This window comes from Girardinichthys multiradiatus, chromosome 22 (assembly GCF_021462225.1).
Source record: "Girardinichthys multiradiatus isolate DD_20200921_A chromosome 22, DD_fGirMul_XY1, whole genome shotgun sequence".
In the NCBI taxonomy this organism is placed as follows: domain Eukaryota; kingdom Metazoa; phylum Chordata; class Actinopteri; order Cyprinodontiformes; family Goodeidae; genus Girardinichthys; species Girardinichthys multiradiatus.
In genome coordinates this window covers 26,970,966-26,984,658 of record NC_061814.1, presented here as the reverse complement: position 1 = coordinate 26,984,658, position 13,693 = coordinate 26,970,966, and the positions used below count along the sequence as shown (strand labels likewise).

Sequence of the window (13,693 nt, the reverse complement as noted above, 5' to 3'; positions counted from 1 at the left end):
TCTACCAGAACCTACAGGCCAGGCAAGGTAAGCGTTAATCACACAAGCTGCCAAAAATACCAAGGAAACTCTTGAGGAGCTGTAGCGATCCATCACTCAGGTGGGAGCTCTCCACACAAATATAGCCCTTACAGAAATGTGGGAAGAAGAAAGCCATACAAGGTCCAGTGTGCAGCTTGATACAATATTTATTGGGGACACAAACATGGGGAGAAGGTAGTCATGTCAGGGGAAACAAAACGATACATTAACGTTCCTAGTTCTAAAATGAGAAACTGTTATAAAATTCAGGAAGTATGGATACTTTTGAAAATCATTATATATTCTAAAAACTTTAATGGGTGAACAAAGCCAATAAAAAATGGAAAGCTGTTAGTAAAGGCAGTCAATAACTGTTTCTGGTATATAAAAACCTTGCATTTGTCACTCCAGTGTGATCAACTGGTTGATCATACTGAGCTTGAGATTGTTCAGTAAAGGAGGTAAGTTTCATTAAAGAATTATTTTTCTTTAAACATTTCTTTAAATTCCTTAAAGCACTTTAAGTTCAGTATAAACATTTTTAAAAACAACATATGTCCCATCAGCCGTACTTGTAAACAGTTGTTCTGTGAGGAGGCTTAGACTTCATTTTAGCCCACTCTGCAGGGGAAAAATGTTGTGGTCTAATATCTACCCCACTTACTCCTCTAGGAGACAAATTGTAACCAAACTATTGGACCAGTCTTGCAAGGATATTCGAAAAACCCAGTCAGATGGCTGGAGCAGCGATGAAGATGATGTGTTTGATGCAGCTAATCAGGACGTTTCCTCGCCACAAACGGGTGCCTAAGTTGTCTTTTTTTACTGCAGTTTTCACTTATCAGAGTGCATGTTTTATCTCTCATAAGCGTTAAAAACGAATTCTTGTTCTCAGGTCCGACGTTGGTATCACAGGAGGAACTGGCCAGTCTGGCGCTTATTACCCCTTCCAGTACCAGCCAGTACTCCGGCTCCAGAGTCAAAGCTCTCATAACAATTCTGCAGCATCAACTGGACCAGCAGGAACTGGTCAAAGAGTTCATGGTGTGCATATATACACAAATATTTTAAAACAAAGAAGTATGCAGCAAAGAAACGTTGACTGCTTTTATATTTAGTTACATACTTTTACTATGCTTTTACTTTTTTTATGGTGTTAATTTTAGACTCTGGAGCATTTGAAACCTTCTGACAACTGCTTGGTTGGAAAAGCACCTGAGAACAGAGACAAGAACCGTTACAGAGACATCTTACCCTGTAAGAGGACTTCTTTTGCTTTAAATAACAGAATGTAAAGTATTCTTTCAATATCATTAGTATTACTTAACTCAAACTACATCATGTTTGTTGGATGTTTTAAGAAGCTGATTAACAAACAAAGTGGACATGCAGTATTGTGCAAAGTTATTAGTACTCCTGCAAAAGATGTATAAAAAACTTTAAAATTATAATTTACTGCAGCAGCATAATCTCACACTGGAAAGTTCAAAAAGTCCAACCTTTGGTTGGCCAACATTCATTCAATGTGGGAAAAAAATACCATGTAAAAACATATCTTTTTTTTCCCACAATATCAGTACCATCACAGCTAATGGTATCTCTAACAATTTAAGTAAAATAAATTAGTAAAAGACATTTTTGTTGTTTTAAGCTCGAATTCGTCCCTGAATAGAGCGTTGTTAAGACATGTCTGGGTGAGCTGAACTCACTTCAAGTTCTTCACGTAAAAAGCAGTGTCGCTCAGTCTGTAATTCTCAAAAATGTACACATCACTCATAAACTCATTAATTTAAATGTGTTCACACAGAAACTATACAACTATATAACAACTTCACTGACTGTTCAGATGATTTAATAAGACCTAATACTCTGAATATATTAACAACATGTATTTTTTTATTAAATAATGAGCCAGTCCATAGATTACAACTATCCACCCATCCATCCATCCATTTTCTATAGCCGCTTCTTCCATAGTGGGTCACGGGGGAGCTGGTGCCTATTTCCAGCAGTCTACAGGCAAGAGGCGGGGTACACCCTGGAGAGTTTGCCAGTAACTCATTACTAATTATGCTCCATCCAAAAAGAACAAGCAAGTGTACAAAAATGGTCAAAAAAAAGTTTTTTCACTTTCGTATAAATCAAGCACTCCATAAATGTGGTATGTGATGTAAATAGGCAAATAAATAAATACTACTAATAATAAATTATGAAAGTGATAAGAAATGACCTGGAAATTCAATAAAGGTTTTATATTCCCAGATTGCTCTGTTTATCCACTTTAGTGGAGGCAGGCAGGAGTGAGAGACTTTTTATCCCTTTCGTTCAATAGTCTTTATTGTACAGTTGAAAATCAGCGAACAGAAGCATCATCATACTATTGTCTAACTTGTCAGCCAAGATATCCAAGCTCCTTAAACTCACAAAACACATTTGTTTGCTTTTGTTATTTTTTTATTGTGCCAGACTCCCTCAAAGGGCAAGTACACGGATTTGTTGAAACCATTTATTTCTTTTACCCACTGGTTACTACTGGAGGACCTATATTAATCTTGCCACCATGCACGGTGAAAAGTATGGGAAGGTATGAACCTGTTAGTAAACTGCAGAAAAAATGGCCTCTTGGGGTCACCAAGTCTCCATAATGCCAAGTGGTTTATAGAAAGTGATAGTGTAATGAACAGTGAAAAACCTGCAATGTTGTACTGGAATTCTAATTTCCCCTCGGCGATCAATAAAGTATCTTTAAATTGAATTGAATGTTGTGGGCCTGGGAGCCTTGTTAGAGTGTGAGGCATCATGACACTTTGCAATATCAGTACAATTTACAGGAAAATTATAAAACTCTAAAGGTAAACTAAAAACTCAGTAGACCTCTCAAGAATTACCCAAAATATATGATAATATCAACCTGGAAATAGTTCACCAGACACAAAATCAGCCTACTTCCACTGACGTAAAAATACAAAAGAAAAGAGATATTATGCTGCTGCAGTAAAAGATTAAGTAATAATGCTTTTTTTACCAGAGGAGACAGCAAACGGATCTGGTGCTGTATCTGTTTACTGCTCGAGAAATTTCTGCACGACATATTAACATCCATCTGCCTAGAAACCAATAATTCACTTGTAATGCTAACACTATACTCTACACATTTCTCTCAGCCTGATGAGCATGTCAAGAAGAGCATTCCTGTAATTATCCAGATTTATGTCTTTAATAAATGAGGAAGGAAATGGTTTTAGAAACCACATAATTGTGGTTATAATTGTAGAAATTGCTAGAAGTAGGTGCAGAGAAATGAATAAAAGAAAAACATCTATTTTGCAATTGGATGTTAATGTCTAAAAACATAGCCTCGGACGGTTATCTATGGAGGCCTAACTGCCAAACACATGGATGTATGTGAGACCTGTCCAGAAGTGTTTTCTCCTCAAACTGTCACTGTGTGTGGGGGTGAGAGGGGTCAACACTGAAATGAATGTGTGATAAAAGGTGAAGTGACTCCCAGTGGAATTAAAACCTCTACAACTGGCCATATGCCTGTTAGCTGGTTAAAAAGAATATAGAAAATTACTGTTTCACCTCTCTGGAGCTATTTTTTCAAGAAAGACAAATTTCCAGTTAGTTTTTTTTTTCCTGACCACACAGACAGGAGGCGTGGGACGGTCTGAGTAAACATTCCCAAAGTTCTTTGGTCCATGACCACTCCCATCATTAGTAGCTTATATCACAGCATTAGCACACCCCCTGTTGAGATAGTAGAGCAATGATGATGGATTTACCTTTTTTATATTACAAATGGGTCCAAGTCCACAAATGCAAATCTTTGAAGCCACATTATCATGCATCCAGCAGAGCATGGAGCCCTGTTGTAGTTGCTTGCTTTGTTTCCCTTTTTCAATAAATCTCATACTGCCTCTTAAATCGAAAAGAAACTCAGATAGAAAAATTCCCTTCCACTCACTAAGGCGTTGCTATGGCTAAGCTTAACATACTGTATTACAGTGAATAGATAAATGGTAAATCACACTGACAAAACAAAAACTGAATCATTGGATGATCATCTTTCAGATAGGTCTTGCCTGGCTTATTTGAGTTTGTTTTTTGCTTTGTCACAATAAGACCTCGAGAAATCTTGCCCCAAGAAATGTTCACATTTTATTTAGAAATCAAGCTGAATAATAATTTACACATTTGATTTTTGAATTCTTGAATAATGTCAAAACTTGGCTTCAACAATGCATAAAACATTGTATCAATGTAACAAACATTTTTAGCTAGCTAGCCATGAAAGCTAGCTAGCTAAAAACTCATTTGGACCCATCTTAGACATAGTGACAGATATGTTGATGAAATCCATGTTCCAAACCAGAAACATGATCCTGAAGAATAATAAGGTTTATTTTACAAAAGCAATGCCTTCGGGTAATGCTCTAGGGCAATATATTTGATACATGGCCAAACAGAGCATGATTTATAAAAGAAAGTGTAAATCTTTTTTATTTCAACCGTCCGTTTATCCTGATGAACTAAGAGTTTCAGGAAATATGCCATGAATGTATCTATAACATTTCATATGCTTTAACTGAAAGTATGTCTTCAGCTTCATCACTATAATTTTTAAGAAGTTGTTAATTAAAGATAACGTGTGTGTCTAAATGTATTTGGAGTATTGCATTGAAAATGCTTCTTTATCATAGCTTACCCCTGAAAACTGTTCATTGTTGTTTGAATACTGCAGTTCAATTCTCATATAGTACTATATTGCATATATAGAGGCAAAATAAGCTATTAAACTCATTCATGGTTATCTGAGAATATTTGAAGATATTTCTTTTTTTTCATACAATTAGGGGCTGTTATTTATTTAGTATTTCAGATTAAAAACTGGTCAGGAGAGAAGGAGGGAAATCGTCTGAAGTGGTTGAGGACTAGTTGCTTCCACAGATGGGGCCCCTGCATTAGGTTACTCGCCAGCCCGATGATTTATGTATTTTTAAGCAATTTCAAAAACTTCGGGTCAATGTTGCCATTACACTTATTATGCAATACCTGTCCTCCAAAATGGAGAGTCCTATTAGCTTGAAATTGTAAACATGTCGGTAAATCAGAAGCTATTTAAAGAGATAAAGTGCATGTTGAACACCAGGTGATGTTAATAGCTTTCACAATGTAAAAAATAATTTTAGGCTACGGGTAGCTTCTAAGCTCAGGAACAACTTTCAATAGAATTTTCTTTAATCCACCTTGTTCTACATTAACTATTTCTCAACATTCATGTTGCCCTGAATATAAAAAGCTTAACGTATGATTCAGATTGCTCTATCTACATAGTTCAACTGGCTGATAGGTTTTGTTTTCATCAACAATCAATGTTCACCACATTGACAGGGTTTTGGGAGGAAAGTGGATCAAAAGGGACCTTCTAATGCTTGCAACCCCTTTTTAGAACTGCTTACTGTTCTAGTTTAATTTATATGTAATTTATATTTGAACAATCAATTGTTGTATTCTCTGTACTTCTGCAGATGATAAAACACGAGTAGCCATTGGAGAGAACCAGGAGTACATCAATGCGAGCTACATCCGCATGCAGGTCGGAGCAGATGAGTTTTTCTATATCTCCTGCCAGGGCCCTTTGCCTTCCACAGTGCAGGCCTTTTGGCAAATGATCTGGGAAAACAAGGCAGACATAATCGCCATGATGACACAGGAGGTTGAACGGGGAAGGATCAAATGTCACAAGTATTGGCCGGAGAAGCAGAGCACGCTTTTGACCACTGGCAGGTACCAGCTGCATCTTGAGAATCAGCAGTTCCTGGAATACTTCCATATAAAAGTCATCCGGATGGTGGAAAAGGAGGTGAGAAAGGGACACAATATTTTTAAGCTCAGGGATGAATTTTAGTATGGTTTCAGTACCGAGATTAAACCTTTCATCATTCCAGACTGGTGAGACACACTTTGTTCACCACCTGAAGTTCACACACTGGCCGGACCATGGTGTGCCACATAGCTCCGAGCAGCTGGTTCGGTTCATCCGCTACATGAGAGCGGTGCACCATAAGGGGCCAATCACCGTTCACTGCAGTGCTGGCATCGGACGGACCGGAGTTCTCATCTGCACCGACATTATCCTCCACCTCATTGAGAATGACTTGCCTGTAAGCGGACGCCAGTTTGCTACGTTTTCTAATAAGTTAGGATGTCCAGAAAAGGTTTTTTTTTTTTGTTCCTGATTATGATCCGTGTAAGAATAAGCATCCTTAGTCACAGTCCGCTACTTCATTAAACACGCCAAAAATAACATGCTTACTCTGTTTTGATATGTCATGTTTATATACCAGTTTGTAAAATATTCCAGTGCAGTACTAAAAAGTTGTGTGTAGACCAAACTTGGAGAAAAATGTGTACGCTTGCAACCTAAAATAAGCACTTAGCTTTTAACGTCATAATGACTAATGTTTCAGCTGCTTTCAGTAAAGTCCACCCTGGCAGCAGTAGTTATCTTAGCAGACTGCAGAGAATGTCACATGATACAGACACACTGGGAGCCGCAGCAGCAAACACAGTCTCACTTTCACTATCAACATGAATTTAAAGCATGAAAAACACTTAAATTGTTCAGGCAAGCCCAGATTTGTAGATTTATTAGAACTGAGTTTTGCAAGCTGTACACACAAAAACAGGCGGTGATTTTCTTAAAACTTGCGTATGGACATTGCAACTGCATGACACACAGGGAATTCACAGATAGTACATCAACTGGAGGCAGCCAGAGTTAATTTTATTAAGCGGCTCCAATACCAACCATTTAAAATGTAGAGATGCACTGACAAGTCAAGCGTTGACCAAAATTAAATACATTTCAGCTTGATTGACCCTGATTAGTGACTGGGCCTTCAAAAATCTGGGCCTGGATTTACAAAGCATCCTAAGACTAAAAGTAGCTCCTAGTGACGTCATTCTATGAAAGATATATCCATAATAAGCAACTCAAAAATAATGATGAGGATGTAAATAAGCTACAGTCAAACATTATGATGCTGTGTGACAATTTATTTAATCTTGCTAAGTTTCATCATCACGATTTACACATTTCTTAATCCAATCCAAATTCTATCATTGGTTAATTTCTCTCCATTGATTACTAGGAGCGCATTGTTTGTTTGTTTGTTTTTTTTCAACAACCAATCACAGCTCTTAGAAGACAGCGTCACACCTAGCAACGGGGTCAACCACACCTTCTCATTAAGATAGGAAGTTCATCTCCTTGTTCAGAGTCGGTCTCAGCAGCGAAGTGAATCACTCTTCAGCTAGGACTCCTTGCTGAGAATTGTTAGGCTAAGATAGAAGCTCTCTGAGAGAACTCTGAGAATCTTTGTGAATACAGGCCCTGATCTTTTTCTGATGCATGAATGCAACACACGCAAGCATTAAAAGACTGACAATGAATGTTTGGATGTAGAAGTTGTTGCTGATTGGAAACGAGTCAAGGTTAGCTATCTTCATTATCAGTAAAGTACTTAAAATAAAGCCAAGAGAAGCATAGAGATGTAAAAACATTTTGAAAAAGCAATTGTATTTTCAATGACATGTCAAGCAATTCATTCAAGTTGCAAGAGAGAGAAAGAAAGAGAGCAAGCCTTTTGGCAGATAACAGGAAAGCTGAAGAAAGTATGACTGTTCATTATGGAACAAGTTGGTTTTAGAAATGTCTTTCTTGTCAGGATCTGCTATTTTGGGTTTTTTGTTAGTTTATTACTTTCTAGATTCTTGTGTTCGTGTGTTGGTTTATTTTACTTTTAGGTCAGTTTCCCCAGGTTTTGTTTAGTCTAGTTTCCTTTACTGCTCAGTTCCTCATGCTAATTAGTTTCAATCAGATACATTCCCCCTCAGTTCCCTGCAGATTGTCCTCACACCTGTTCATTATTCTTCTGATTACCTGCCTCCCTTCTCATTGGTCCACACTCCACCTGCCTCAGTTTATAAGCTCTCTAGTTTTCATTGTCCCCCACTGGTTCCGCTCGTTAACTACCCTGTATCTTCCCGAGTTCTTCCTAGTGGTTTATTTTCTGTTAGCCTCCTGAATCTGTTCCCTTGGATTACCTGCTTGTACTCTGTCTGCCTGCCTGTAAGTCTGCTGTGCATCTTCTCATTAAACTTCATCTACTCACCATGCAGAAATCTGAATTATCCAAACTCTGTATAGGAAGGTCGAAGCTTTACAAAACACTGAGATCGGAAATCGGGTAACATACAGTACCTCTGATTGGTGCATCATTGCTTAATCAGGAACCCTGAGTGGATAATTCGTATAGACTCGCAACATCCCAGTTGTTTGCAGTCTAACGGACCTCCCCTCCAGATTGTTTTTGAACATTTTACAGGTGTAGAAATAACTAAATTAATTTTAATTTAATATTTACTATTAATTCAGTGCTTATCTGCTTATGATCAAAGTTCCTATCTCTGCTTTAGCTGTTCATACAGTTTACGTGTCTGTTTCCAGATTAATGTAAGTGACATTGTAAAGGAGATGAGGCTACAGCGGCACGGGATGATTCAGACCAAGGTTGGTGAAAACAAAGACATTAGAGGATAAAAGTTTTAAGTTTATTATGTAGATAATAACTCCACATGTCCTTTGCTCCTTTTTTTCAGGAGCAGTACCTTTTCTGCTACAAAGTCTGGTTGGAGGTTTTACAGGGAATTCTACAGCTTCAAGGAAATCAGTGGCAACCAGAAAGTCCCAGAGACCACAAAATCGTTTGAATGTTTCCCCCCAGCTCAGAAACATGCATCTATGAAGCAAAGGCTGTGTGTGAACGGTCACAGCAGACTAATTCACAAGTGGTACTTTAGTGGTTGTTCCCTTTAGTTTACTATAAAATCTGGTTGTGTAATGTCCATTTTCTTACAAAATGTTATTTATTATTATATTTTTTTTCTGTGTGTGTTTTCATGGTGCTTTGATGAGATCAGCTTATCAGTTGCCTTCTACTATGTGTATCTTAGGTTTTTTTTTATTTTTGTTGCATGAAAAGGAACGTCTGGTATTCTTCAGATCTCCCATCTACCAGTAATATCATCCAACTTTTAGACCTTCACATGTTTTATTGATGCATTAGTGAAAAGTATAAAGCGACATGTTACAATGTTATTTAAGTGCATTTGTACCCTGGAGAAGGGTGTGAATGTTGAACAAAATCTATTGTTTTTCACTTCATTGTGAATGAGGACATGAAAAGAATCAAGTGCCTTGGAGAGACACACCACACTTGCTTTACAATAAACCCATGCCACTTGTTATAAGTGACCAGGGGGCAAAAGGCGAGAAACTGAACACAGCACCTGTGGTTAGAGCGAATGTAAAGTTTTCAGCCTGTTCCGGGTCTGAGATGAACATTTTGTCAATTCATACTGGAGGAGGATTATGTCTCATCTTTTGGCTCATAGTTTAACTTTGAAGCAGTGAGATGTTCACACACCGCCTATTCTTAGTTTGTCTGTGGTTTTTAATTTATACAGAACATGTTGAATCACGTTATCTCAACTTGCATATTCTGATACAGATAAAGAATGATTAATCGTAACAAATGTTTCAGTGAATTCCTAAAACTTTAAAATGACTTTTACAGAAATTTGGACGCATATCAAATAAGGTATCCGGATTTTTTTTTTTTGTAAAGTGTAGATTTCACTGTAATTTAAATGATTAGTCAGACTTGTTAAGTTATTACATCCTTTATCTGTATTCAACAGCTATTTTAATACAAACTCAGCCAAAAATGCAAAAAATATTATGAGGTTTACAAACTTTACATTTTGCCACTTTAGATGTTGTACGGAGCAACACAACTTACACCTCCGAGTCAGAGATCAAAGACGATTCATGGCGGCTGGTTTAAACTTCAACCTCAGATGTCACTGCTTATGAGCTTTGTTCATTCAGCTGCTAACCAACACACACCAGCTCCTTATTGCATGCAGACTCAAGAAGTACAGATGTGCTAGCCTGCAGGTGACTGAATGACTTGAAAATGATTAAAATATGGAATGTAAAAATGCAACTCCTTCCAAAAGGAAGGATCATTACGAATGTTGTTTTCCTACGTTGAAAACATCTTCCAAAGTGTTTGGAGCATGCTGGGATGCCACGCAGATCACTTTACTTTTGCCATGTGAGTGGCCATGCAGAGCAATCAATGTCTTTAATGCACCTACAGTGAATTCCAAACATAAGTATTCCCTTTGATCTCTTTCACATTTTGTCACATTACAACCACAAACTTCGTTGTATTTTATTGGAAGTTGATGATAGAGCAACACAAAGTAGTGCATAACTGTGAAGTGGAAGGAAAATGATGCATGGTTTTATTTTATTTTTTCACAAATAAATATTTTGGAAGTTTGGCATGCATTTGCATGCAACCCCCTTGAGTCAATATTTTGTCTAAACCATTCCAATATAGCTCCGCTGTTTGTTTTGGGGTGTCTGTCCTGCTGGAAGGTGAACATTCACTCCAGACTAAAGGTCTTTAGCAGCTCATGACAGGCTATTTTCCTGAATTGTCCTGAATTAGCTCCATTCATCATCCAGTTAAATCTGTCCCGATCCTCTGCCCTTGCTGAAGAAAAGCATGCCCACAGCATGATGCTTCCACCCCAATGGTTCACCTTGGTGGTGCGCTCAGGGGGATGTGCGTATCGTTTTGCATGTAGGCCACAAAGTTCAATATTGGTTTCAACTGAGCTCCCTTCTTCCAAAAGTCTCTTGGAGATTGGGGCAAATTCTTCTTTTGTTCAACGATGGCTCTCTTCATGCAACTTCCTCTGTTTTTACCATAAAGGCCAGATTTGTGGAGTGCACAACAAACATCCTTTCAAGAGATACGCTCAACTGAGATGCGGAGCTCTTTAGCTCCTCCAGAGTTTGCTAATTCTGTGATTATAGCTCTCTTTGCCAGTCCTGTCAGTTTAGGTGGACAGCCATGTCTTGGTAGGTTTGCAGTTGTGCCATATTCTTTCCATCTTTGGATCATAGATTGAACAGAGTTTGGGATATTGTTTTATAACCTAACACTTTAAACCGCTCCACAGGTTTGTCCCTGAACTGTCCCTGATGTGTTCCTTGAACTTTGTGTTTATATTTGTTCTCTAATGTTCTCTGACAAACCTCTGAGGCTTTCACAGAACACACTGAGAGTAGATTACATAGAGGTGGACTTTATTTACTCTTACTGTGACCTCTGAATGTATTTGGTTGCACTGGATTTTATTTAGTAGTTTCAGAGTAAAAGTAATGTATGCCACACTTTTGCGATTTTTATTTGTAGAAGATTTTGAAAGCCAATATTTAATTCTACTTCCACATAATCACTACGTTGTTTTGGTCTATTAGATGTTTTAGAACTTTTCACATTTTGTGAAAGGGTTCAAGGGGTGTTAAAAATTTCCCAGGGCAATGTACAACTCAAGTTATGTGCAAGTTCTCTGTGAGATCCTAGTAGTATGTTTTCTGCCCCACATCTTGGAAAGAATAAGCAAAAGCACATTTTGCATTCATATGGGAAAGTGCATCTTGTACAGTCTAGCAAGTGCTTATGCTAAGGCATTGTGAAATGTGATAATTAATTGTACAACTACTTATTTATGCTAACTTAAAATCTTGTTACACTACCAGCCACTATGTAACCAATAACTGCGAACAATGTAATACCTCTCTCTTTAATTAAAAGCTATTCTGAAACTTACTTGTGTGCGTTATACCAGCCTTTCCGCCCGCTTGACTCCCAACACACAACATAACTCAATTTAAACAACGGAACAAGAGCAGCAGAGTGGATTTTCCCCAACGGCACACAGAGAGCCGAGGGCAGCCCTAAATCTAATTCCTCTACACCCCCTTTCTCCACATTTACTGCAGGGTATACTCCCTCTTGGGTTTTACTGCAAGGTAAATAAGCTAGTCTCACAGGGGCCTTTTGTGACAGCATGGAAACCCCTGGAAACACACTCCCTACTCCGCACACATAAACCTGATGCCGTTGAAGCCATAGAGCTGATTTACTTGCTCATTTTACTCTCCTCTTTATGTCTAGTCCCTCTGTCCTTGTGCATAATCTGTACCGCCACTTCTTTTACACATATGCACAATCCCCCAGTCACTCCATCCTCAATTCTCCTTCCATCTACCTTGTTATTGCTGTGAGTTATTGCAAAAGCAACAGCAGCCAAAGTTATTCAAGGGGTATTCCCATTTCTGGATATATAATATAATCAAACTGTTGAATTCAAATCATTGGAGAAACTGAGAATTGTTAATATAAATAGGGTAGATGATTTGTTTAAATCATGTAATGTGAGCACTGCATGTTCTTTCTCACAGTTTAGTAACAATATTTTGTAGGACTGGAGAGGTAGTTGTTGATGAAGCCATTAACAGAAGACTCATCATTCATATAGTGTGATTTAAAATCCAGAGAAACTTGTACAAAATGAGAGCATGTGCTTTCAGTAAATCTTCTTCCTCTCTGTTGGGATCAGCATGTAACACAGACATAAGCCTGTTTTCCTTTTCTCTATTTTCTGATGAGGAAACAGCACATGAGTTATGAGCTGCTGCAAAACTGCACACAAAAATCCACACATTCATCCTGAACATATTTGTTGCTGCACAGCCTACTCATGTTCATATGAACTAAGGATTTAGTTGTTCGTTTTCATGACATGTTTTTGGAATAATATAGAAATTCAGTGTCTTTGTGTGGCTGACACAGCTCTATTTTCATTATAATACTTTAGAAAATCCGTAGGGTCTGTAAAAAGAAAGGAGGAAAGGGAGAGGTGGTATGATTTTTCTTCTCACAACTGTTTTGCAATTAATGAATAAATACAGAAATAAACAACGTTTTTGCGTGGCACACTGAATAGAAATAGGTATTGTCAAACATCCCTCAAACTGAGCTAATCTCAGCATAGTTATAGAATGACAACCCTGCAGCGTACTCGCAGGATAGGCCTCGATTATAACGGCTTATAACTTTCCAAAACCTTTTTCTTTTGTTTTTCTTTCTCTTATACAGTCCCATACAATCTATACAGTCAGATTCAAATCCAATCACATACAGTCCAACAACTTCCTTCTGACAGAACAAAAAAACCTCCAGCAAAACCACACTCAGGATGAATTGCCTTTTACCTTGACTGGCTACATGTTGAGAGGACAGGAATGAGACACAGAAATGCACAAAATCTTTCTACAGTAAAGACATTCACAGGGAACATGCAATTAATTGCATTAATTGCCCAGGCAATGACTCGGTCCAGGAAAAAGAAACAACTAAACACACAAGCACTGAGCCAGGTATACTTTCTATGGGAAATAAAAACAATGGCAGCACATAATATTGGCAACAACAGGTCTTTAATGGCTCTGTCCAGAAAAGAAACAGTTAAACATAGAAACATTGTGCCAGGAGCGATTTCTATGGGAAAGAAGCACAAACAGAGAACACAAAGGTAAAGGCAGTAACAACTGGCATTACAGAAGTAGACTGAGTTTAACGGGCCAAGCCAATGAAGAGCTCACAAAATGAGGGATATGAAAATCTGAAAGAGGTGAGAGAATTTATAGAGGTTTGAGAATTTAGTGTTAGGAATGGAA

General features: G+C 37.9%; 1 protein-coding gene across 3 annotated transcripts in view; it reads left to right on the top strand.

Annotated features, from left to right (window-relative positions):
* ptpn20 (protein tyrosine phosphatase non-receptor type 20) overlaps positions 1 to 11,780 on the top strand; it is a 48,938-nt gene extending 37,158 nt beyond the window's left edge. The window contains exons 41-47 of one of the 3 annotated variants that reach the window (XM_047351695.1): positions 694 to 824; positions 917 to 1,065; positions 1,188 to 1,278; positions 5,553 to 5,887; positions 5,973 to 6,188; positions 8,537 to 8,599; positions 8,689 to 11,780. In XM_047351695.1, the coding sequence (XP_047207651.1) occupies positions 694 to 824; positions 917 to 1,065; positions 1,188 to 1,278; positions 5,553 to 5,887; positions 5,973 to 6,188; positions 8,537 to 8,599; positions 8,689 to 8,799 (1,096 nt within the window). In that variant the 3' untranslated portion in view covers positions 8,800 to 11,780. Of the gene's footprint in view, positions 1 to 693; positions 1,066 to 1,187; positions 1,279 to 5,552; positions 5,888 to 5,972; positions 6,189 to 8,536; positions 8,600 to 8,688 lie in introns of those variants that run through there. The other 2 variants (XR_007036017.1, XM_047351696.1) reach the window with 2 other exon arrangements.
* The last annotated feature ends 1,913 nt before the right edge of the window (positions 11,781 to 13,693 follow it).